We start from the raw sequence: 24,629 nt of genomic DNA, 5'->3' as shown, positions 1-24,629 counted from the left end.
AAACTGTCTTTGCCTTCTTTTAAATATTTAAAATCTCAACAAAACTTTTAAGATGAAGCCGGTAATTGAAAACACAGGCACATCCCCTGTATATCTAGTTCACCTAATTCCACTCCATACTGACCACGCCCTTACATAGCACGTGCCTAGCTCTGACCTACGTAACTACTGTACACCATTAAAATGCTCCTATTTCCTATTCCTTTCTCATCCGAGATCCTCTCTAACATCCAAATTGTATACGCTTCAGGGCATGACTATTATTTTATAGCTTTTTGCTTTTTCAGTGTTTAGTACAGGCCATGCAGGAAGGCAGACAGGCAATAATACATTTTGTCGAATGAGGTCAGTAATTCAAATGATAACAATGGTAACAACAATTTAATTGCACTGCATCATACCACTTTGATAAGAGAAGGGACTTTCCAGAACCTGGTCCTCCAGATACAAGAAGAGGTGGAATTGGTGCTGGGGCCGCCACTAGATCGTTAAGGCGTTGGTAATACTAGAAACAAAAATGAATTTAAATTGTGAGGAAGCACACGCCTCAGAATTCTAGAGCCAACTTCTGACTACCCTCTGAAATCATTAGAGAAAATGAAATTTACTTTTAGTCACCCTCATGACTGCTTCTTTTTATGGCTGGTTAAACGTGCCCAAAGTAGTAACCTAAGAATGAGCCCCAATTTCTTCTACACATAGTATTGCTGTCAATTAATGGATGAGAGATAACACTTGAGATCCTCCTCGGGCTTTACAACATTCTCAGTCCAGGTTAATAAGTATATTAGTGTTTGTCCTCATGGTGTGATTATCCATGTTGAGACATGTGCTTAACTTTGTATCATATGAAAGGTTAAGTGAGATTCAACTATATTTAGGAACATCAAACATTTTTAGTTAAGATTAGGATTTATCAACCACATGTTCTTTACTATCTGCTGTTCACCAAACCAAGATTAGGATAGTTAGGAAACTTGATAAAAATCATAAGGCTATCTATTCTTCCAATGCTTGGAGGACTCAAAATGTCAAACATTCAGAAAATACCATAGTAGTTAATGCAAAAGGCTGGTCAGTTCATCAGCATCCTTAAATATCTCATTTTAAAGACAAGGAAGTCAAAGTTCAGAGCTAAGTAATGATCAAAATCCAGAGTGAGCAAATGGGAGAACCAGGACATAAACATAGACAGCCTAAACTATAAAATTTCTATGGAAATACTGCTGTTGCTGACAGCTATGATAATATTCCTTAAAACATTCGTTCTTGGAGCACTTGGGTGGCTCAGTTGGTTAAGTGTCTGCCTTCGGCTCAGGTCATGATCTTGGGGCCCTGGGATCAAGATAACTTTGCCAACTCCCTAATAATTACTGAGGTAATTTGATTTTACCTGGACTGTATTTAGGTAAAAACACAATCATGATAGAGCTTTAAGTGGTGACTGATGTTTGTTGGAACAATAACTCCAAATGCTTACCTTCTCAAATCCCAACTCATGGGCTGAATTTGTAGCCTGTTGAAAAGTTTCCATTTGCTCTTGTTCATCATGTATGTCCCACAAAACATCACCAAAATCATCATCTTCTGGAACAGAATCTTCACTGCTCAAATCCTTAGTCTCCAGGTCTGTGTTCTCAGAGCCCAGGATGTCCTGAACACCAAGAGCAAGCATACAACAATGAATAAAGAATGTAAACACTTGGAACAGGGTAAGCACACAGGTATACGGTGGGTTTCACCTACTGAGGAGGGCAAGTCCAAACCTATGGCCTTTGTATAGTACCTACAAGAATAAATTTATAACTATAAAAAAAAACACTAGAAATAAAGAAATATTAAAATGACAAACACACAGAAAAACCAAACTTTTTAAAAAATTTTTTTATTGTTATGTTAATCACCATATATTACATCATTAGTTTTTGATGTAGTGTTCCATGATTCATTGTTTGTGCATAACACCCAGTGCTCCACGCAGAATGTGCCCTCTTTAATACCCATCACCAGGCTAACCCATTCCCCTACCCACCTCCCCTCTAGAACCCTGTTTGTTTTTCAGGGTCCATCATCTCTCATGGTTCGTCTCCCCCTCTGACTTACTCCCCTTCATTCTTCCCCTCCTGCTATCTTCTTCTTTTTCTTTTTTCTTAATATATGTTGAATTATTTGTTTCAGAAGTACAGATCTGTGATTCAACAGTCTTGCACAATTCACAACGCTCACAATAGCACATACCCTCCTCAATGTCTATCACCCAGCCACCCCATCCCTCCCACCCCCACCACTCCAGCAACACTCAGTTTGTTTCCTGAGATTAAGAATTCCTCATATCAGTGAGGTCATATGATACATGTCTTTCTCTGATTGACTTATTTCACTCAGCATAACACCCTCCAGTTCTATCCATGTTGTTGCAAATGGCAAGATCTCATTCCTTTTGATGGCTGCATAATATTCCATTGTGTATATATACCACCTCTTCTTTATCCATTCATCTGTCGATGGACATCTTGGCTCTTTCCACAGTTTTGCTATTGTGGACATTGCTGCTATAAACATTGGGGTGCACGTACCCCTTCGGATCCCTACATTTGTATCTTTGTGGTAAATACCCAGTAGTGCAATTGCTGGATCGTATGGTAGCTCTATTTTCAACTGCAAAAACCAAACTCTTAATAAAAAACAGCTTTTATTAAAATTAGAGGTGCAATTGGGAAAGCTGGCTAGCTTAGTCAGTAGAGCATGTGATCCTTGATCTTGGGGTCATGGTTTCAAGCCCTACACTGGGCAGTGCTTACATTTAAAACAAAACAAAACAAAACAACTGTCAGATAAAAATAGAGGGGCAGGGGCGCGTGGGTGGCTCAGTTGGTTAAGCGACTGCCTTCGGCTCCGGTCATGATCCTGGAGTCCCTGGACCGAGTCCCGCGTCGGGCTCCCTGCTCAGCAGGGAGTCTGCTTCTCCCTGACCCTCCCCCCTCTCATGTTCTCATTTTCTCTCTCAAATAAATAAATAAAATCTTTAAAAAAAATAGAGGGGCATTTGACTCTTGGGGATGTGTTTTCTGAAAAATGTTACACAATATATTTGCTTACATCTGGGTGGTAAATCATTTTAAAGAATGTGCTAATGCCTAAGAAATATGCTGCTTTACATTTTTATAAGAATTTAATTACTAAGATGGGGTTTCTTGATATCAAATATCTGTGTCATGATATCTAGTCTTCATACCACTGAAAATATGTTGCTCTTCAAGCAGTAAAGATGGCAAATATGTCCACTTCCACTTGCTACCATTTATTCTGCTCAGTTAATTTTATTTACCTGGGTCCCCAAATTCACAAGATTATTGAGAAGATCAAAATTGATGTCAGTTTTCATATTAAAGAACACTATACAAAATGTGTTGCCAGAAGTCATATCATTATATTTTGGGGCTCATTCTTTCTCTCTGATAACAAATCTCCATACTTGTAGTACAAGTTAATTAGAAAAAGTAATCTAATCCCTAATTTCTCAAGTAGAATCTCTGGCACCACAGAGGATATATCAGCAGGTATAGGCAACCACAGGCTAAATGTGGTACATCTTTCTATTGTGCCCATTCTACTTTTAAGGTGGGGGGTTCTTTTTCTTATCATCATCAGCATTTTTGATAATCTATAATTTAAAATGATTTTTTATATTAAAAATAAACACATGTATAACATTAAGAAGAATATGTAACTCACATAAATTTACAAGCTAATACTTGAGATGTCATAGAAACTTTCAGCCTGAGATACTGTCTATGACCATGACCTCAGACCCTTGGAGGTAGGATTTTACCCCTCTCTGCTGCAAGGATGATGTAGTGGATAAATTTGAAAGGGATTTTTTTTTTTTTTTTTGAGAGAGAGAGCATGCACGTGTGCACATGTGAGCGGGGTTCGAGGGGTGGGTTGGGGAGGAGGGCAGAAGGAGAGGGAGAGAGAAAATCTTAAGCAGGCTCCATGCCCAGCATAGAGCCCCAGGTGGGGCTCAATCTCACGACCCTGAGATCATGACCTGAGCCGAAATGGATGCTTAACCAACTAAGCCACCCAGATGTCCCTGAAAAGCCTTTTTTTTTTTTTTCAAGATTTTATTGATTTATTCGACAGAGAGAGAGAGTACAAGCAGGGGGAGCAGCAGAGGGAGAGGGAGAAGCAGACACCCAGCTGAGCAAGGAGTCCAATGTGGGGCTCCATCTGAGGACCCCGGGATCATGACCTGAGTTGAAGGCAGACGCTTAACCGACTGAGCCACCCAGGTGTCCCTAGGATTTTTCTACTTTATAAAAATTCAAGGTGCACACAAAACCTGAGGAGACTCTATTGAATAAGATAAACATTTTCCTTCAAATATTTATACTTTTCTTTTTTTAAGATTTTATTTATTTATTTGACAGAGAGAGACACAGTGAGAGAGGAAACACAAGCAGGGGGAGTGGGAGAGGGAGAAGCAGGCTTCCTGCGGAGCAGGGAGCTGATGTGGGGCTCGATCCCAGGACCCTGGGATCATGACCTGAGCCGAAGGCAGATGCTTAACGACTGAGCCGCAAAGGCGCCCAAATACTTATACTTTTTATCTAGCACTTTTGTAATCTATTTTACACTTAATCAGGTGTTGAGGCATCAAATAGCTTTGTGAGACAGATGACAGATAAAGAAACATGGTACTAGTAATACTATGATAATACCACAGGATAGACAATCACCAGAAACAATGGCACTCTTCCCAGGTATTGTTTTCAAAAAAACAAGGAAGTTGTTTTTACTGGAAAACCCACATTTATGGAAAACAGTCTTAGAATTTTTTTTTAAAGTAGGTTCTATGCCCAACATGGGGCTTGAACTCACGGCCAAGATTGAGGATTGCGTGCTCTACCGAATGAGTCAGCCAGGCGCCCCTTAGAGTATTTCAGATGAAATCTTATAAAGAATGCATATTTACCTGTTTAATAATCTTTTCCACATAAATATAAGTTTTATATACTCCTTCTGTAGGATCTCCAGAGTGATCAATGATCTGGGAAAAAAAAGAAGTTCGACAACAACATGAAGAAAACAATAGTAACAAGAGGGGGTAAATACTTCTATAGAACTTATGTTGTCAGGGATCATTCTAAGTACTTCACACATATTAGCTCATCTGTCCTCACAACAAGCCCATGAGGGAGACACTATTATTATTACCTCCATTTCACAGAAGAGGAAACTGAAGCAAGTTATGTAACCTGTTCAAGGTAACAGGAGGGATTTATTGTGAACAATGGGAACAATGTCTCAATAAAACAAAAAGTATACTTTTTTTCTCTGTGTCCAAATTCTGTCTTATGTACTTCCATGCCATTTAATATATATATAACCTTCAAAATACATCAAAATCAATTTTTATGAGAGTAAAGCTATAATTCTACAAAACAAAAAGGCAAAATGGTACTTGGCTGTGTAGATCAGTAGTCTTCTGAGTTTGCTGAAAGAAGAATGCCCTACCTACAGAGAACATGCATGTTACTAATAAGAGATTAATACTTGATAAAGACAATGGTTTTACAAAGCACATCAAGTGAACTGGAATAGAAGTTTACCTTGCATTTACATCTATAATCATGGTTGATCTTATTTTACTCCTATTTTTATAAAATAAATTCATCCTCCTAGTGTATTCATTTTTAAAAGGGATTTATAAATAGAATAAAGATCAGAAAGAAGAATCAGTGTTTTTCCTCTTGGGGCCTATGGACTAGGCTCATACTAAAACAAAGCAAAGAATGAAATGGTTCTGGAGATTATAAAAAAATGTGCACTTTTTTGTGTTAGGCTCTTTAGTTTATGCTGGTCTTAAGCTTTTCAACACTAAATGATATAAAAAAATGCTTGTGTTCACATTTGATCTTATTTCTTGCATGAGCACAGAGAAATAAAAACAATGTCAAAATCTGAGTTGTTTTCAACTGTATTCTCTTTTTTTAAGATTTTTTTTTAAAGATTTTGTTTATTTACTTGAGAGAGAGAGAGCAGGAGCCACGGGAGGTGCAGAGGGAGAGGGAGAAGCCAACTCCCACACCAGCAGGGACCCCGATCCCTGATGCGGGGCTCGATCCGGGATCTTGATCTGAGCCGAAGGCAGGGCCCAACCAACTGAGCCACCCAGGCATCCCTAAGATTTTATTTTTAAGTAATCCCTACACCCAACATGGGGCTTGAACTCACCCCGAGATCAAGAGTTGCATGCTCTTCTGACTGAGCCAGCCAGGTGCCCCTCAACTGTATTCTTAACATCAACAGTAAACATTTTCAAGTTATCTCAGTGTGCAGTAAGGCAAAGCCTACAATCTGTTCTAAAAATTATTCCACCATGCACTCAGGACTGATCAAATCTCTCACATTCATCATTACTATTTTGCTTTTCCCAACGCTCTTAGAAAAGGTTACTATGAAAAGGCTCTTCCTTACACTGACCCTTGGTCAACAGTAGACAGAAGAACTCAGTACTTAGGAAAAAAGAAACAGAAAAGAATCTGATTTGTCCACTCACATCTTATCCTTTGTAGGTGTGTACTGCTATTTAGTCCTCTCTTGTTCTCATAGTCCACAACTAAGTCTATTGGCTCTGCTGTCAAAACTTATCCAGATTCCTGTTTCTCCTCATTTCCTCTATCACCACCCTGGTCCAAGCCACCAGCACCTCTCACCTGGTGACTGCAAGAGCTCTCCAACTCCACCCTTCTCCCCTACCTCCAAATCAATCAATTCTCAACACAGCAGCGTAACAACATTCTTATCAGAATTGCATTTCTTCTGCTGTTGCTTAAAGTCTTCCAGTGACTCAAGTAAAAAAAACCCAAAAAACTACCAATAAAAAACCCATCTCACTCCAAATAAAAAAAACAAAGTTTCTAAAATGGTCTCCAAGGTTCTTTACCCTTGGCTCCCAGTTAACTGTCCTACTAATCTCCCCTCACTCACTCCCACCTCACGGCCTTTGTTCTAACACTTCCCTTGGCCAAGCAAGTTCTTAAAAAAAAATAACCTTATGAATTTTACCTTGGCTTTGTTGGTCTTGTTCAGGTTAGAAACTTGATCAATCAATTGCTGGACGGAGTTGGAACTGACTTTCCCATCCTCCAAGCGATGATAAATTAATCGTGGTTTGCCTTCAGGGTTTTTCAGAAAAGCTTCTTCACAGTCTTCCAATAACAGGCTAGATGGGAAATCAGTATTTCTTGTGTTACACTGCACTATGGCAGCAAACAGTCAGTCAACCTAAGTGTCAATAATGGGACTTTACAGCAATGACAAGGGGCCAGAAGCAGCCCAGGGACAGAATAAGTGCAGCTTTCCAAAACTGGATGTTTTCATAGCTCTGTTCCAGCTCAGTCATAAAAAATAATGCATTTATTGGCAGACAGTGAGAACAGGTACAATAAATTCTGCATTAAATTGAATTTTATTTTTTAAAGATTTTATTTATTTATTTGACAGAAAGAGAGATAGCAAGAGCAGGAACACAAGCAGGGGGAGTGGGAGAGGGAGAAGCAGACTCCCCACTGAGCAGAAAGCCTGATGCGGGGCTCGATCCCAGGACCCTGGGATCATGACCTGAGCCGAAGGCAGACGCTTAACTACCGAGCCACCCAGGCGCCCCTTAAGTTGAATTTTAAAGCATACAGAACTTTAATTTTTTAAATCTAGCAACAAGAAGAAAACTCTCAAAAATACTGTAAACATGGCTCAAAATAATGGACCAGTCTCATGAGACTACAAATAAATGGAAACCTAATTCTGCTTACAAATATATAATTTCCAAATTAAAATACAAATATTATTAACCCCAATGCTTCAAGATTTTTCTCTTCTCTAGTCTTTTAGCCTTTCTCATCCAACAAATGACCTAAATCACCTGAATCTTTATACCCAAGATACAGTATGAGAAAGATCCAGAGGCAGATGGGGAGGTCAGATAGCTAGTAAAATCTTAACTGGGGTACAGGGTGAAAAACAATTACAATTTTGGGGGCACCTGGGTGGCTCAGTCGGTTAAGCCTCTGCTTTCAGCTCAGGTCATGATCTCAGGGTCCTGGGATCAAGCCCCACATTGGATTCCCTGCTCAGCGGGAAGCCTGCTTCTCCCTCTCCCTCTGTCCCTCCCTCTTGCTTGTGTTCTCTCTCTCTCTCTCAAATAAATAAAAAATAAATAAAATCTTTAAAAAATATTCTAACTTTGCTATAGGGTACCATAATGACAGTTTTCAGTATAATTTAAATTCTAGAATAATCTCGGAAGTACCTACCAGTGTTTTCTACACTGCAAGGAAAATTGGAACCAATTCCCCTTTCTAAAAAGCATTAAGTGAATTTTGTCTAGAGAGGCACATTGGTGTGTGCATACAGAGGAGAGCTATTATATGACTCAGAGTCTACAGACCATGTTAGAGTACAGCCCCAGTACAAGACAGAGTAATATTCCATTACATAGCTCTGTGCCGATCCAATCAACCCAAACGGCAGATTTTCTTCCCTTGGTTAAGATCATTCAGACTATGTTCTATAAAATTTTTGGATTTTAACGGTTCTTTTGTTATTGCTTTGGGAGAAAAGTTTGTGGCCATGTGAATACCAAAGAATGGGCATCTCTTTGGGCACATGTACCTATTTTAAAATCACTCCCTACAGAATTGACATGTGGAGCTCAGATGAAATCTGAGATTATCTGGGATTTTGTTCAAAGTCTTTGGTGGGAGAGAAGTAGATAGGGCTACTGGGTACTGCTCAGGGGACATGTTTCTAGATTCATCTTTGGAGAAGAATGGGGGAATCATCATGAGAGGTGAAGGAACAACCTGAGAGAAATAAAAGCTCTACCAGCCCGTTTACGGTATGAAGCCCACCATTACTGTGATGCTCCTAATAAAGATTAGGGAAATAAAAAAATCAGCAAATGGAATAAGAAAAATTAAAGCAAAATAAAGGCAAAGTAGAGGTGAAGAAATAATTAAATTTTAGAAATTAATTTTTTTAAATTATTTATTTTAGACAGAGAGAGAGAGAGAGAGAGAGGTAGGAGGGACAGAGGGAGAGGGAGAAAGAATCTTAAGCAGAGTCCATACTGAGTGTGGACCCCTACGCGGGACCTGGAGATCCCAGGTCCCTGGATCATGACCTGAGCCAAAACCAAGAGTCAGATGCTTAAGTGCGTCACCAAGGCACCCCTAGAAATTAAAATTCTTACTCTTTAAGAAGAATAAAGTTTTTAAAATATAAAATAAATACAATTTTAGTTGAAGAAGATAAATTGAAATCTGCCCAGCAAAGTAATTAAATATGAAAGAAATGAAAGGTAAAAGATTAAGAGGAATTTAAGATGAGAAAAATAAAAATAAATGTTAAAAGTGTAAGAATAATGTACAATATTTTCTTAATTAAATATGGATAAAAGTTAAAAGAAAAAACAAGATGGTTTCAAGGATTAAATAATTAATGAGGAAAACAACAAATGACATATATTACCACCAGAGATAAAACACTATCCAGACATTAAAAAATAAAACAGAATATATCCTTAATAAATATAAAAGAAAAAAACAGGAAAAGGAAAGGGGTAAGGGAGGAAAAGAACCCCAACTAAAGGCAATCAAGTGGAAAGAATCCTTAAAGTTGTTTTGGGTTGAGGTTCATTGACCAGGTGGCTCCCTGGCCACTGGGCAGTCTTAAGGATGAATGATGGATTACACTGCAGGGTCTCTGATAAAGCCTAGGGCTCCACATACTTCTCTGTACACAGGTGAGGTCAGAGCTGGTCCTCAATAAAGACAAAAATGCTTTGGAAGGGTTAAAGCCAATCAGACAGCAAATGTAGAAAGAAAACCTCTTATTAAACATATTTTGTCTTCTATCTATGTATCTAGTTGGTTAAAGAAAATCTTTATTTGCAGACTAGATTCACTGGTATAATTATATTCACATTATAAGAAAATACCTCACTTTACTGGAATTAAGTAGTAAGCTCCTCAGAGAATTAAAAATTTGATTTAACATTGATAATAGTGTTCAAGTAGCTCTCAATTTGTATTCAAAGAAAGAAAATAATGAAGGTGAATGCTGATTATTGAAATCAGGAGTTGTCAACTTGTTCTGTGAGGGCCAGCGAGCAAACATTTTAGGCTCTGTGGGCCACACACAGTCTCTGTTGTATCTACAGTACTTAACTCTGCTGTTGTAGTGTGAAAGCAGCTGTAGAAATACATAAATAAATGAATATAGCTATATTCTAATAAAATTTTATTTATAAAAACAGCTGACTGGATTTGGCCTGAGGGCCATAGTTTGCTACCCCTGATTAAAATCATCTTTACTTTAATAATGTTAACCTTATGAAACCTATTAAACAACTCAGTGTAAAATTTTAATTCTAAGTATGAAAAGTAAAAAAATTTATTAAATTTTGTGGATTGTGTTTGATTATAAGAATGCAATTACGACTTATCTTTGAAGTTCATTTGGCAATCTCAGTTCTATTTACAACTCCCCTAATAAGTGACAGAATTTTCAGCTTACCTTGGTAAAGTTAAATGAATGAATAAAATAACTAATGAACTCTTCTCAATTTCCCATTTTCTTACAGCAAGGTACTGATTTTCAATATCTACTGGAAAATATATAGCATGGAAAAAACATCCCATTGTCTCACACATTCTTTTAAGTTTAGGTGAGTAGTCCTGAAAAGAAATTAAAACAAAACAAAAGAAATGAAACATAATAAAAAGCACAGCTTATTTAACTAAAGATCAAGTCAGCTTCATACTACTTAAAATAAAACATGTTTTAGAACAGGTTATGCTGTATATTTTTTTATTTAAAACTTAAAAATATTTATAATCATATTTTAAAGAAAATCTTTAAAAGAAAAGGCAAGTTTCCTTTAAAACAAAAATAATAAGAGCTTAGTAACTTGGCTGTTTCCTAGCTCTGAAATGATTTATTTCATAATAACACCTAAACCAGTAAAGAAAAATATTAGGCTATTTTCCTTTGGTATTTAATATTATTATTATAATAAATGATTTCTGCTTTATTGTTACAAAGAGTAGAAAACATAAATCCATGAATCTATATAGTAAAAACTGTCCACCATGATATATTAGAACATTAAAGCAAACAGGTATAAATGAAAACTATGTTGGTCTATAGTTTTATAATTAGGTTACTAAGTAATGATGACTTATTATTATGCAATAAATGAGGAATTCCCTTAACATCAGTTTGCAGTTTGGTAATAACCTATATTCAGTTAGTGATTCGAAACTTTGGTTTTCAAAAGAGTTAATCTTTTTACCAAAATTGAATAATATCAAAAAGGAACGCTAAATAAGTTCCTTACTCAATACTCTGGAGAATGTTAATATAGTGGGTATCACATGTGACATGCAGATTTATTTCAAATGCAGTGAGAACAGTAGTTGGCAAACTTTTTCTGTAGAAGGCAAATATTCTTACAAATTAGTAACAGCTTAACAATTTGGATGTTTTGGCAGAGGTCTTTGGGGTCCATTTAGTCTCTGCTGCAATTTACTCTACCGTTGCAGTGTGAAGCAGCCATAGGATGTAAATGAATAAGCCTACTTGTGTTCCAATAAAACTTGATTTATAGACACTAAAACTTGAATTTACTATAATTTTCACATGTCACAAACATTCTTCTTCTTTGGATTTTTTTCCAACCACTCAAAAAGGTAAAAAGCAATCTTAGCTCTGGCCCACAGGCTGTATATAGTATGCCCACCTCTGCCTGAGGTTAACTCCAATGGCTACCTTGAAAAATTAAAAACCATGATAAGGGTTAAATTATGTTACAACCTGAAACAGATTCAACAATAGAGTGGGCAGATATTAACTAAAGCAGGCACTATCAACATGTGTCTTAAACACTGTGGAGAACATGTAATAAAGCATTCAAAAGCATAACATTCCAAGGACTTAATGTGAATGTACTGATAACAACTGAGCAAGATTTTCTCTAAAGAAAAGCTCTAAATTCTTCCTGCTCTTTAAGATATATAATCTGGTAGGTGGTAAACTACTTGGTTTAGGTGTAGTAGTATCATAAATGGGACACAATATTGACTTGTATTTTAAATCAGAATTTATAAACATCCTCACCTTAAGGAAAAGATCCATTTCAGGCTGGGTTTCATCTGTATAAATGAGGTAACATCTGACAGTGTTACTCCACAGAGAGTGTGAAAACAAGGGAGTAACTTGTAATAAACTAGCTACAGCAATATCCCAGTCATCTGAAAGTAAAATTTACCATAAGTTCCATAAAAAAAATCACCAGAAAAACATCTGACAAGATGATTTTTTTAAAAGTCACAATCACACAAAAAACACAATTTTTTTAAAAATCACAATCACACAAAAAACACAACAGGCAAGGTAGAATGGAATCTGATCTCCACTTGCGAATACTGACACAGTTTCTGGAATAACATATTAGAAGGCGAACAGTTCTCTAACCTCAAATTCTACCCTTGGGAATAAAGCAATCAATGTTGCCAGTGGTCCTTGCTGAGGCACGGCTGGTTCCAGTCAGATATCTTGAACCTATGTTACATGAGCTGCTCAATGAGTTTGCAACCTCAGGAGAGCCTACATTCCCAGGCTGGCCTATAGTTTTACCCACTTATTATTCTTGAGATATATTAAGTCAAAAAGAAACCTTAAGAATAGCATAAAATGTAATGCTATTTAGTGAGAAAGAACATTTTAAGACATATTTGGCTAATTCAAAAGCCATAATTAAAAAATTATTTTCATTTTGCTAATAGACAATTTTGTAGTTTTAAGAAAAAAGAATGGGGCTACTTATAACACTCAGATCTGCACTGGTATTGAAATTCTTTTTTTTTAAAGATTTTATTTATTAATTTGACAGAGAAAGAGAGCACAAATAGGCAGAGAGGCAGGCAGAGGGAGAAGCAGGCTCTCCACTGAGCAGGGAGCCCAACGTGGGGCTCGATCCCAGGACTCTGGGATCATGACCTGAGCCGAAGGCAGCCGCTTAACCGACTGAGCCACCCAGGTGCCCCTGGTATTGAAATTCTGAGCAGACCTTAGAGCTGTTTTGGACACCAAATTATATAAAAATAATGAAAATATTCTTTTGACTAAGGATACTACATTGCATAAGTGAGGTCTTATATTCCATTCTGCAACCTTGTCCAACCTTTAACAGCATCAAAGACATGGAGGAAAAGACCAAAACCTGCTTTTCAGTTAATCTACATTAGATTCTCACTGATCAACGGCAACACCTAGAATTCAGGCCAGAAGCTAAGTTTTTAGAACCTGACTGGCCAGTCTGGCTGTGGAGCATCATCTGGATCCTGATGTGAAGCATGTAAGTTAATGAGCCCTGGTCAGTGACAGCACCAGTACATGCTGGTTTGGCAGTGGAAGTCACCTAGAATAAAAATCTCCTGCCCTGCTGGTGGTCTTTCTTCCAGTACACACAAGATTATAGTACCTGAACAGTCACTACCAAGGTAATTGGCAAATGGCATGTGTTACCTCTGTTGACATTTGCAAAGGGTCCTTCCACATCTATAGAACTATGGGCAAACTCAGGGCCCCTGAAGGACTGCTGAAGCTGGATCATACTCCCTATGGAAGGTTCACTTCCCAAGGCTCCTCCGGTCCAATATTCACACTGGGTTCCAGCAGCTGTAAATACAAGAGATTTCATCTTATGAAAACCAAATTACTGACTGTTCAAAAAGTTACCACATATACTAAACAGGATTTTTTTTTAATACATCCGCCTTCCCTTTTTATTTTTTTTTAATTTTTTTATTAACCTATAATGTATTATTTGTTTCAGAGGTACAGGTCTGTGATTCATCAGTCTTACACAATTTACAGCTCTCACCATAGTACATACCTTCCCCAATGTCCATCACCCAGCCACCCCATCCCTTCCATCCCCCTCTACTCAGGCATAAACAGGATTTCTAATTTTAAAAAATGCTCCAATATTATAAATACAGAAAATATTCAATCTTTAATGATTTTGAAAGTACCCTGTCACCAACTTCTGGCAAGTTCTAAGGTGCTGGTTAACATAATTCTGGTTATCATCTCAAATTCAAAGAGGGGATTAAAAAGAGAAAGATGAAAAGAAATAAAGTATATAATAATCAAAGGAACTGTAACAACAGAGGCAGTTAAAAATATCCCCATACAAAAATTTTAAACATTTCTAACATTATGGTTTAGGTGTCAGTGTAAAATTGGAAGGAGAGAATTTCAAAGGAAGACCATTACCAACACACCTGTAATTAAGATTGGTAATTCATTAGGATGTAAGCTAAGGATGTAAAAAGTACATCTTCTTTAACCTCCCAGAGTAACAAAATTAATGTCTGAATCAACAGGTACTTATGCACATCTTGATTTTTTTTTTAAGATTTATTATTTATTTATTTGAGAGAGAGAACTTACAAGTGGGGGGAGGGGCGGGGGGGGAGAGAGAGAAGCAGACTCCCTGCTGAGCATGGAACCTTAGGTGGAGCTTGATCCCAGGACACTGAGATCATGACCTGAGCTGAAATCAATAGTGAGATGCTTAACCGACTGAGCCACCCAGGTGATCTTTGATTTTTTTTTTTTAAATAAATTACATTTGCCAGAATATCTACTTGGCATCCTTGACTAAATAAGAGTACACTAGTAATGGGCTCAATCTCTGGCAAAAATAAGATTATTATTTGTAGGTCTTTGAATGTGAAATGAGCGATGTTCCCTCAAGCATTCTCTCTTCAGGTTTAAATCAAAATATGAAGAAAGACCTAGGAGGAAATATTAATTTGTTCTTATTAACTTGCCAAGGCAATTACTATATAATACTTTGGAAACACTGTACATTTTAACATATGTCAACACTGAAATAACCACTAAGATGAATGTGGGGGCAGAAGAGCATCCTCTTAGCCACTCAAATCCAGTAAGAATCACTTCATTTTTTTTCCCCTCAAAAGTTAGTAATAAAAATCCTTGGATGCTGGTCAGACTCCAGTGGTTCTAAAATGCAAATTAAGAGGCAATATCAGTTGCCATATTTTACTTCAAAATCAGTTTGCAAGATAAAATGCATGTGGCACCTGGGTGGCTCAGTCTGTTAAGCACTGGACTCTTGATTTCAGCTCAGATCAAGATCTCAGGGTCATGAGATCGAGCCCTGAGTTGGGCTCCATGCTAAGCATGGAGTCTGCTTAAGATTCTCTCTCTCCTCTGCCCATAGCTCCCCCCAACCCCTGCTAGCATGCTCTCTCTCTCAAAAAAAAAAAAAAATAAAATGCAGATTCCTATAGAGAGTGACTGCATTTTTACACTGCATTTACAATAGAATCTTTTTCACTTTTCAGTATCAATCACAGTTTATTAATATTTTCTTGGAACACGGTAGACCCTTTCATTCTAGGACTCCAGGCTTTTCTTTATTTGTAGAAAAAAACGTATTTTCTAAGTTTAATTATAAAATAAAAACTTTCCGAGTAGCTTACAAAACTGCAATGGAAGCCACTCAGCAGAATATCAGGCAGATATCCTAATGGACAGTTGCAAAGAATATATCATTATGGGGAAAAATAAGGTGACAGAGACTATGAACTGTCCTCCAAAACCCATCCTCCCCTTCTTCCTTTAGTAACAGAATTTCAAACTTTAGGTGGATACATGACTCTCCTACTAATGTTTACACTTTCCAATCTTCCTGCTTATAGTTCTGGCCAATGGGGTTTGAGGAGTAATCTGTATACCTTTCAGAGTATGCTTTCCAGGAGAGGAACGAGGAATGGATTCCCTTTCCTCTTCCCTTGGCTAAAGTGTAGATGTCATGGCGAGACCTGGAGGAGCTGTCTTACACCAGAAAGAGAAAAGCTATGGGGTGAGTTTGGCAGAGCAATTAAGACAGAAGGAAACCTGGCACCCAACAATGTCATGGACTTTATGGAAAACTGCTGTTGTAACAGCTGAGAAAGAGGGAGAAAGTGCAACTCTATTTGTAACAGCAACCACTTGTAACTTATAAAAGGATTCAAAGTTGGCTCTATGATATCATTACACCTATACTGAAGGCTCAAAATATTATACATAGGAAGTGAATTTACCAGTAACATCTGTACAGTTGTCATCTGAATCAGACTCTCCAGGATCAAATACTTGAATCCCCTGAGCCTGGAGCCTCTGAAGTTTGCTCTCCAACTCTCGCTTAGCCCTCAGTAAGTCCTGAATTTCATTTTCCTTGGTCTCCCTAAAAATCTTTAAAAGACAAATATCAATTTTGAAACGTTTTCCACAATCAAAAGGTTGTGTCATCAACTCCTAACAGAAAAATCTTTCATTCATAAAACCAATATTCATTTGGTTCTTTTTTGTAACTGGAACCCACTGGAATTCCGGCAAGAGCCCTGTCTGTGGCATCGGGCTGTCTTGTGCACTGCTGATATTTAGCAAATTTGTCCCCCTCCCACTAGATGCCAGTAATGCCTTCCCATACAAAATATCCCCAAATATTTCCAAATGCCTTTCCCCCCATATGGAAATAATTTCCTATTGCAATGTTCACTTTTTAAAACTTTTTCCTTGAAGCAATCTCAAATTTACCAGGTCCAACTCAAAAATGTAAGAAGTGCTCTACTCTGGTTCTTAGAACCTTCAGGACTCCTACATCATTCACTTCTATTTATCTATGCAGCATTATATAAACTTTTAAAATATGCTGTTTTTATTCTATGTCACTTTGGGGGTAAAAATATAAGGAATTTACCTTGAATTGCCTTTTCACTTTATCTCTGTCATGTTCAAATGTCGCTGCCCTCTCCATTGCTTGGTATTTTGCTTCTAAAGCACTTTCCTTTTCCCGAAGTATTTTCTGATAAGTTTTTTGAAGGGCCTGAAATAATGGACCTTGTTATTTCTAACAAAAATAGTATTCCTCCCAAATTTCACATTATCCTACCTACATACTATATACATATCTCGGAATTGTAACAATCTACTATTTTACGTTATCAAGAACTACATATTGCCATTTTATTCAAACATGGAATGAAAAAAATGCAAATATGCTTGAACTGTAGTAAATGAAGACACTTCACACTGAACTTTTAATGGAAATTCTTTTTCTTTGAAATACTGTGCCAAATTCTTAATCTTCCTATGCCTCAGTTTTCCCATCTGTAACAGAACAGAAAGTGTAATTTATAAGGCTTAACTTGAAAGATAATTAATTCTGCATGACCATGCACTCCTTGGCTCCATGTCTTCTTCATTTTGCTATCCCCAGAGCCCTCTTGGTGCCAGATACATTGAAGGCCTCCAGTAAATGCCTGACTGAATGGGTTAAATAAATACAGAAGAGTTTTTTAATGCCTAGATATGTGAGAAAGGAATCAAAAGGGCTACATAAGAAAAGGGGCAGGTTAGTTAAGCAATCAGTTTAGGCCCCAAGAGAGTATGTCCCCTCAAATTAAAATGCAGAGTGTTTTCTATTTAACTTTCAAAACTACTACCTAAGGTAACAGGAGGAACCTGAGACTGACATTTGTCAGCCCTTACTGCACTCTGCCCTGGTTGATCCAGCTTTCTTTCCTATCCCCATAATATGCAGTGTCCACTGGACAATGGCTTGGGAGCATGAAATCAGGTATCTGAAATGCATCAGGTCCATTTTTCACATGCAAGTGCATCAAGACGAAAACTGGTAAGACAACAGGTAGGCTGCTGATAAGCAGTTCTTCCCAGATAACAGTGCTAATAAGACAACAGCTAGTGGGGAAGGGGGTGACTAGAATGCCTAGTCTAGAAGGAAGAAGGCTCTTCCTATCAGAAAAATCAGTCTGAGGTATTTAATCATTTCAATTGTGATGAGCCCAGGAACACCTGGGGTGTCTCTTGCACAGTTTAAAAAAACAAAACAGTGAAATCACAACCCTCAGAGAGGCCCCAAACTGATGGCACAGAGTCTTACAACTGTGGTCATAGAAAAGCAACCTTTTGCTTTATATACTATTTTGATAGTCAAAATACATCTACTATAGGGAGCCCACGCAATAATTGTTTTTTGAGTAAATTAATCAAATGGATTAAGGGATTTGACTACACCTAGGGAACGTTTTCAATCACAGCAGTTAAAATGGTGAAAATAATTTCATAAAAATTCACTTCAAGATCATTAAAACTCAAAAGCTTCATGCAAAGAAACTGAGAGGTATGTAAAATTTAAGGGGGGAGGCGAGGAGTGGAGTTAAAAACTCCTAGGGAAAGTTTGATGAGTTGCTTCGACAGATGTCACCATAGTCTTTTGTGTGTCCGTGTGCTCTGGGCGGACCTACTTCCCTGGAGTCCCCTGCAGACTGGCATTTGCTGCTTCAGGACACTTTCTGGCCAGGTGCATCGAGGTGTGTGAATGAATGAACCAGAAATAGAAGAGGGGCGGGATTAGTTAAGGAATCGGTTTAGACCCCAAGAAACATGTCCCCTCAAATTAAAATGCAGAGCGGTTTCTACCCAACTTTCAAAACTACTTGGTTTGGAGAGGGAACAGGATGGACGAAGGACAGAGTCAGGCGTCCAGAGTCCAGCCTGGCAGTGCGCGGACGTGCACCGGCCTTCCCGACTCTCAGCTTCTCCACGTCCCGGCTGCCCCAGCAGCACACCCGGGCCCGGCGTTACCTGCAGCTCGGCCCGCAGGCGCTTGTTCTCCGTGTCCAGCTTGGCCTCGCGGCGGCCCATGGACAACAACTCCTGATTCTTGCTGACCCGGAAGATCTCGTATTCCTTCTTCAGCCGCTCGTACTCAGCCACTGCGTACTCCAGCTCCGGCACGGACGAGCCGGTAGACTTAAAGCTAGCCCCCAGCAGCCCGCCGCCAGTGGCCCCGCGGGGCAGCGACCCGGGCCCTGCCCCCGCCGCCGCTGCTGCCGCGCCACGGCGGAACGAGCTGCGCAGCAGGCGGGCCTTGGGCTTCACCTCTACCGGGATCTCGCAGGCCTCGCCGCCGCCCGCCCCATAAGTGTCCTCGATCACCTCCCCGCCCGCAGGGCTCACGAGCGACGAGGCGGTCCCCATTACGCCTGTGGCCGCCCCTACCAGCCAGCGGGGTACCAGGAGGGGGCGGAACGCGGCAAACGAGACGGGGCGGGGCAGCAAGAAGGGGCGGAGTGTGGCGGAAGGGCGGGGCGGGGCGCAGGGCGGGCACGACTGTGGGGCGGGGCAGCAGGAAGGGGCGGGACAGAGAGCAAGGAGGGCGAGGCGGGATGGATGAGGGGCAGCAGGACGGGGCGGGACAGAGCGCAAGGTAGGCGGGGCAGGATGGATGGGGCGGGGCAGCAGGGAGGGGCGGGACAGAGCGCAAGGGGGGCGGGGCGGGATGGACGGAGCGGGGCGGGACCGAGCAGTACTGTGGGCGCAGTACGACGGCGTGGTGGGGCGGAGCGCAGAGTGGGTGCGACGGTGGGGCGGGGCAGCAGGAAGGGGTGGGACAGAGAGCAAGGAGAGCGGGGCGGGATGGATGGGGAGCAGCAGGACAGGGCGGGACAGAGCGCAAGGTAGGCGGGGCAGGATGGATGGGGCGGGGCAGCAGGGAGGGGCGGGACAGAGCGCAAGGAGGGCGGGGCGGGATGGACGGAGCGGGGCGGGACAGAGCAGTACTGTGGGTGCGTACTACGGCGTGGTGGGGCGGAGCGCAGGGCGGGCGCGACGGATGGGGCGGGGCGGGGCGGGGCAGAGCGAGCAGAGGGGTGGCCGCACGTGCGAGACCACTACTGCCTTAAGTCCGGGGCTACGGGCGACAGTGCGCACGGCCTCTCTCAGCCGGTTCTACCCAGCCCGAGGTCCTCTGACGGGAGCGTTCCTCACAGTGAGCGCTGACCTGGGTCCCGGGTTGCTCCACCTTCGCGGCCCCTGTTTCTGTGCTTGCTGCCGCCCCTGACCCAGCGCTCTTCTCTGAGGGCAGTTGGGAAATCTGAGAAACGTGTTGAGCTCCTGCTGTGTGCCTCTCACTATGTATCTCTCAGTATGCAAGTAGTTGGAATGACCAGCAAGACATAGTACCAGATAAGAAAAAGCTTTTAGACTTTACAGCCTGAGACCACGAGGGACAAACTTTAGACAAGGTGAGATTTTTTTTTTTGACTTTTTGTAGCAGTGGACTCTGGAGGCCACACATCAGGGGAACTGTGGGACATCTCACCAAATAAAGGGAAAGAGTATTACAGTTATTTGGGGCAACGGTGGGCTTTAGGTAATATGAAAACATTTAAAAGATGGGGAAACTCTTTTAGACTTTAAAGTCAGAGGAGTAGTATTGACATCTGTTCTCTTACCCTGTCTTGTGTACTTGGACCTGCACCTGACTTGGGCTTCTAGCCTCGCCAGGTTTGGAAGCCTGGGAGAGGGGACAGGAAAGACTTTATTTGATTGACACTCCTGTGAACTGGATGTTGGTGCTCTTTGGACTTGGTAAACTGCTAAATTTGGCCTTTTCTCTCATAGGTACTTTTGTAAGTTCTTCAAAGACCCTTCTCCCCGTCATAATTGAAAACTTTCAATCTTCATTTCCCTTGACCCACACCGGTGTGGCTCTATTCAGGCTGTTGCTCCCTCCCTCACCAGCTGTAAGGAATCCAGCGATACATTAAGCCTACTCTCTGCTGATGTTTGTTCGGATTCAAGATGATCCACCAGTTCACTTGCCCGTGAGGCCCACATAAGATCCACAGGTGTTACAGGTCAGGTTTCCTGGGAAGCAGACTCTGAGATGGAGATAACCATGTAAGATGTTTATTAGGGAGTGCCCTTGGCATCAACACCTATGGAAAGGAAAAGAAGCACATTTGCATAGCAGCAGAAGTTGAGCTTTGCTACAGTCTCAATGGAGGCCTCAGCCAATCTTTAGAGAGTTCTGAAGCTGGGATGATGCTGCACAGTTGTCCTAAATTGGGGTGCAGGGCTGGGGCTTTATACCCTCTTACCAGCAAGACATCAACTCACTCTCTTCAGCCAAAACAATCCCCATGGGGTCTGATGGTTGAGGGCTGCTTTTTGGCATCACTTCCAGTGGCCGGAGGAACAAGTCTTTTGGTCATCACAACATCTACCACAGTAGGAAACACAGCACAGTCTTTGCTCTGAAGAATTCTGGGAATGCAGGCCAATTCTCCATCCAAGTAGCTAGTCATCCTTTCTCTTACCCTTTAGATTTTCATCAGGAGGGAATCAGAGATCAGGCCATTACATTCTTCAAACTCCAGGAGATGTATATTAAGTCTTCAGGTTGTCTCCTGAGATTAAGGAAAACTTTCCCACTATCACAGTATCTCAGGAACTCTCTCCCTTTTAAAGTCCCTTCTGGGTGCACCTGGGTGGCTCAGTTGGTTAAATGTCCAACTCTTTGATTTTTGGCTCAGGTCGTGATCTCAGGCTTCTGGGAATGAGCCGCGCGTCATGCTTCTCACTCAGTGGGGAGTCTGCTTATCTCCCTCTCTGCTCCTCCCCCTGCTCACTTGCACGCAGGTATGCTCTCTCTCTCTAAAAATAAGTAAATCTTTAAAAAAAATAAAGTCCCCTGATCTCTTTCAATTCTTGTACCCTCAATGTGGATCAATGCTTTAAGGGTCATCTACCAGGTTTCTGACCACCTCCTTTGCAAAATTCTGCATCTTAATCTTGCACCTCCTTTAGAATGTACCTCAGTTGAAGACTTCCATTATTAGGCTTGCATAATAAAATAAAAGCCATCACCCATTACCTCTAAACCAGTAACACACTACACTAAACTTGCCACACTTTGTGGAGTAAATTCAGATACTGCAGCCTGGTATTCAGTGCCCCAACGCAATGAGTCTCTCCTTTCCCCACTTCTCATCTATCCAGTAACATCCCTCTACCCATGTTACTCCAGCCTAGACAAGCTGATTTTCTCCTCATACCAATATGGTTTCTATTTCCTTTCAGTACTGTCAACCCCCACCTCTTTCAACATCTACCTTCCTTCTCTAAGAAACTTTTCCTGGATAATTATACCTTTTGCGTTTATCACATCAATAATTTTAATTTGATAATCCTTGCCTACTATATGCAAAGTACCGTACTTAACTGTTTTCCTGACCTTGTTCTCCATTATTGTGTCTATCAATCTTGTTTTTTTTGTAGTTTTTGTTATTGTTGTTATGCCATTTGTTGCTTAGATTCATCCCAGCAACCCTTATTGAACTCCTGCTGAAAACATGTTTCAGAAAACAAAATACTGATGACCCAAAGAGATGTTAAATACAGTCCTGTTCTCAAAAAGCATGCGAATCGTCACTGCCGCCTTTTTTTTTTTTTTAAGATTTTATTTATTTGACAGAGAGAGACAGCGAGAGAGGGAACACAAGCAGGGGGAGAGGGAGAAGCAGGCTTCCCACTGAGCAGGGAGCCCGACGCAGGGCTCGATCCCAGGACCCTGGGATCATGACCTGAGCCACCCAGGCGCCCTCGTCACTGCCTTCTTTAATAACCTTTATTTTTAAAACAAGATTTTATTTATTTGTGAAAGAGAGCACGTGCACACACACAGCAGACAGAGGGAGAAGCAGGCTCTCTGCTGAGTAAGGTGCCCAACGCAGGACGTGATCCCAGGACCCTGGGATCATGACCTGAGTCGAAGGCAGACACTTACTTGACTGAGCCACCCAGGCGTCCCCCTTAATAACCTTTAAATAGTTTTTCCAGTTGCCCTAAAACACAAATCCAGGTTTGCTGAGATCATGGAGAGTGTTCCCTATATAGTGATTACTAGCTGCCTTTCTCATCGGGGACACTATGTATAAGTTCAGCTTGCATACTGACCTTGGATAACTGTTGGTTAATGCCTAAGTGACCTAATTGGGTGAGCCCAGAGGTGATCCAATCTAGATCTAGAGTGCTAGCTATTACTCAGGATGGTAGTGTGGTTGGTTTTCAATGAATTTCCTAATCCTAAAACATCACAGAATTTAGTCTAATGTTTAGTCTAATTTCCAACCTTGTAATTTGTTTCCCTTCTTCATGCTAAATTTAATGCACATACTGCAATCTGCATTTTGAAAGGATAGCTTTGAATATAGAAGTATGGTGAGGAATAAAGTCTCTGGTAGACAGCTTATGGCTAATTAAGAATGGCTACAATTTTTTTTTAAGATTTTATTTATTTATTTGTCAAAGAGAGCAAGCGAGCACAAGCAGGGGGAGCAGCAGGGAGAGGGAGAAACAGTCTTCCCACTGAGCAGGGAGCCCAATGTGGGGCTCGATCCTAGGACCCTGAGATCATGACCTGAGCCGAAGGCAGATGCTTAACCGACTGAGCCACCCAGGTGTCCCTGGCTACAATTTTTTTTAACACTACTTTCATTGAAAGGTGGTTTATGATGAGGATGGGCTGTATAATTTGTGGGATCCAGTGTAAAATGAAAATGTAGTGCCCTTTATTAAAAAATTAAAAGAATTTCAAGATGGCAACAGAGCATTAAACCAAGCATGGGGTCCTTTTTGTGTTGAGCACTTGGGGTTCTTTAAGAGTCGCACATCCATGACTCCAGCCTGTTTATGCCTCCTCTCCTTGAATCTGGTTGGGCTCAGTGACTGCTTTCACCAGTAGACTATGGCAAAAACGGCGCTATGTTTCTGAGCCCAGGACCTGAGAGAATGGCTGCATCCACTTCCTGTGTCTTGGAACACTCTCTCTTGGATCCTCGAGTTGCTATGTAAGGAGACCTACTACCTCACCTGAGATTGCCAGACTGGAGAGGTTATGTGTGGACATTATAGGCAACAGTCCCAGTAGGACTCAGCCTTCCAGCCAATGCATGTAAAGTGATGCCATTTTGACCTCTCCAGACCAGCCTATTTGCTAGTTGGATACCACAAAGTGACTTCAGTCAGTGACAGGGAGAGCAGAAGAATCACTCAGATGATCTCTACCCCAATTCCTGATCCTGTTGTTAATTTAAGCCACTGAATTTGTGGGTAATTTCTCGCACTGAGAAGAAGAGAAAAAATTCCCCACATTTGGTTAGTTTGTGAAATTAATGCTGCCACCTTTTAAAAAAAATGTGATTTGTAAAATAGCATTTCTGGCAGTTAGCGTGTACTTGGTTCTCAGACTATGAATCTCAGAATCACTTGGGACACTTGTTAAAAATTAAGATCCACTGAATTTTAATTTCTGAGACTGGAGCTTGCAGATTTGCTTGTTTCATTAGCTCCCAGGTGATACTTAGGTACTTTAAGATCTTAGAACCAGTGAAATTGCATAAAAATTGTGGCTAGTGATGACCTAATTCCTTGCTACTGAACGTGTGATCTATGGGCAGCAGCATCAGCATCACCTTAAAGCTTGTTAGGAATCAGATTCTCAGGTGCCATCCCAGATGGACTGAGTCACAACGTGCAGATTAAGAAGATTCCCCAGGTGCTTTGAATATACCTTAAAATATGAGAAACACTGCTATAGAACAATGATCCTTAACCTTGGCTGCACATTACAATCACTTGGAGAACTTTAAAAAAAAAAAAAAAAAAAA

General features: G+C 40.6%; 2 protein-coding genes across 4 annotated transcripts in view; one reads left to right on the top strand and one right to left on the bottom strand.

Moving 5' to 3' along the window:
* Positions 1–19,204, bottom strand: part of NPHP3 (nephrocystin 3) — a 61,454-nt gene extending 42,250 nt beyond the window's left edge. Inside the window, exons 1-10 of the mRNA XM_025882148.2 lie at positions 18,760–19,204; positions 16,853–16,978; positions 16,194–16,344; positions 13,597–13,749; positions 12,187–12,320; positions 10,585–10,745; positions 7,075–7,231; positions 4,979–5,053; positions 1,481–1,654; positions 402–505 (exon numbers count right to left, since the gene is read on the bottom strand). Coding sequence (XP_025737933.1) covers positions 402–505; positions 1,481–1,654; positions 4,979–5,053; positions 7,075–7,231; positions 10,585–10,745; positions 12,187–12,320; positions 13,597–13,749; positions 16,194–16,344; positions 16,853–16,978; positions 18,760–19,155 — 1,631 coding nt within the window. The 5' untranslated portion in view covers positions 19,156–19,204. The remainder of the gene's footprint in view (positions 1–401; positions 506–1,480; positions 1,655–4,978; positions 5,054–7,074; positions 7,232–10,584; positions 10,746–12,186; positions 12,321–13,596; positions 13,750–16,193; positions 16,345–16,852; positions 16,979–18,759) is intronic.
* Positions 19,205–19,602: 398 nt separating this feature from the next.
* TMEM108 (transmembrane protein 108) overlaps positions 19,603–24,629 on the top strand; it is a 747,136-nt gene continuing 742,109 nt past the window's right edge. The window contains exons 1-2 of one of the 3 annotated variants that reach the window (XM_073899983.1): positions 19,603–19,634; positions 20,103–20,201. The gene's annotated coding sequence lies outside the window, so the exon portion shown is untranslated. Of the gene's footprint in view, positions 19,635–19,893; positions 20,202–24,629 lie in introns of those variants that run through there. The other 2 variants (XM_073899979.1, XM_073899974.1) reach the window with 2 other exon arrangements.

Source organism: Callorhinus ursinus, unplaced genomic scaffold, assembly GCF_003265705.2.
Source record: "Callorhinus ursinus isolate GAN/ISIS: 27379988/994484 unplaced genomic scaffold, GSC_fseal_2.0 scaffold1, whole genome shotgun sequence".
NCBI lineage: Eukaryota > Metazoa > Chordata > Mammalia > Carnivora > Otariidae > Callorhinus > Callorhinus ursinus.
Note: the sequence above shows the minus strand (reverse complement) of the source record. Positions and strands in the feature narration are given on the sequence as shown.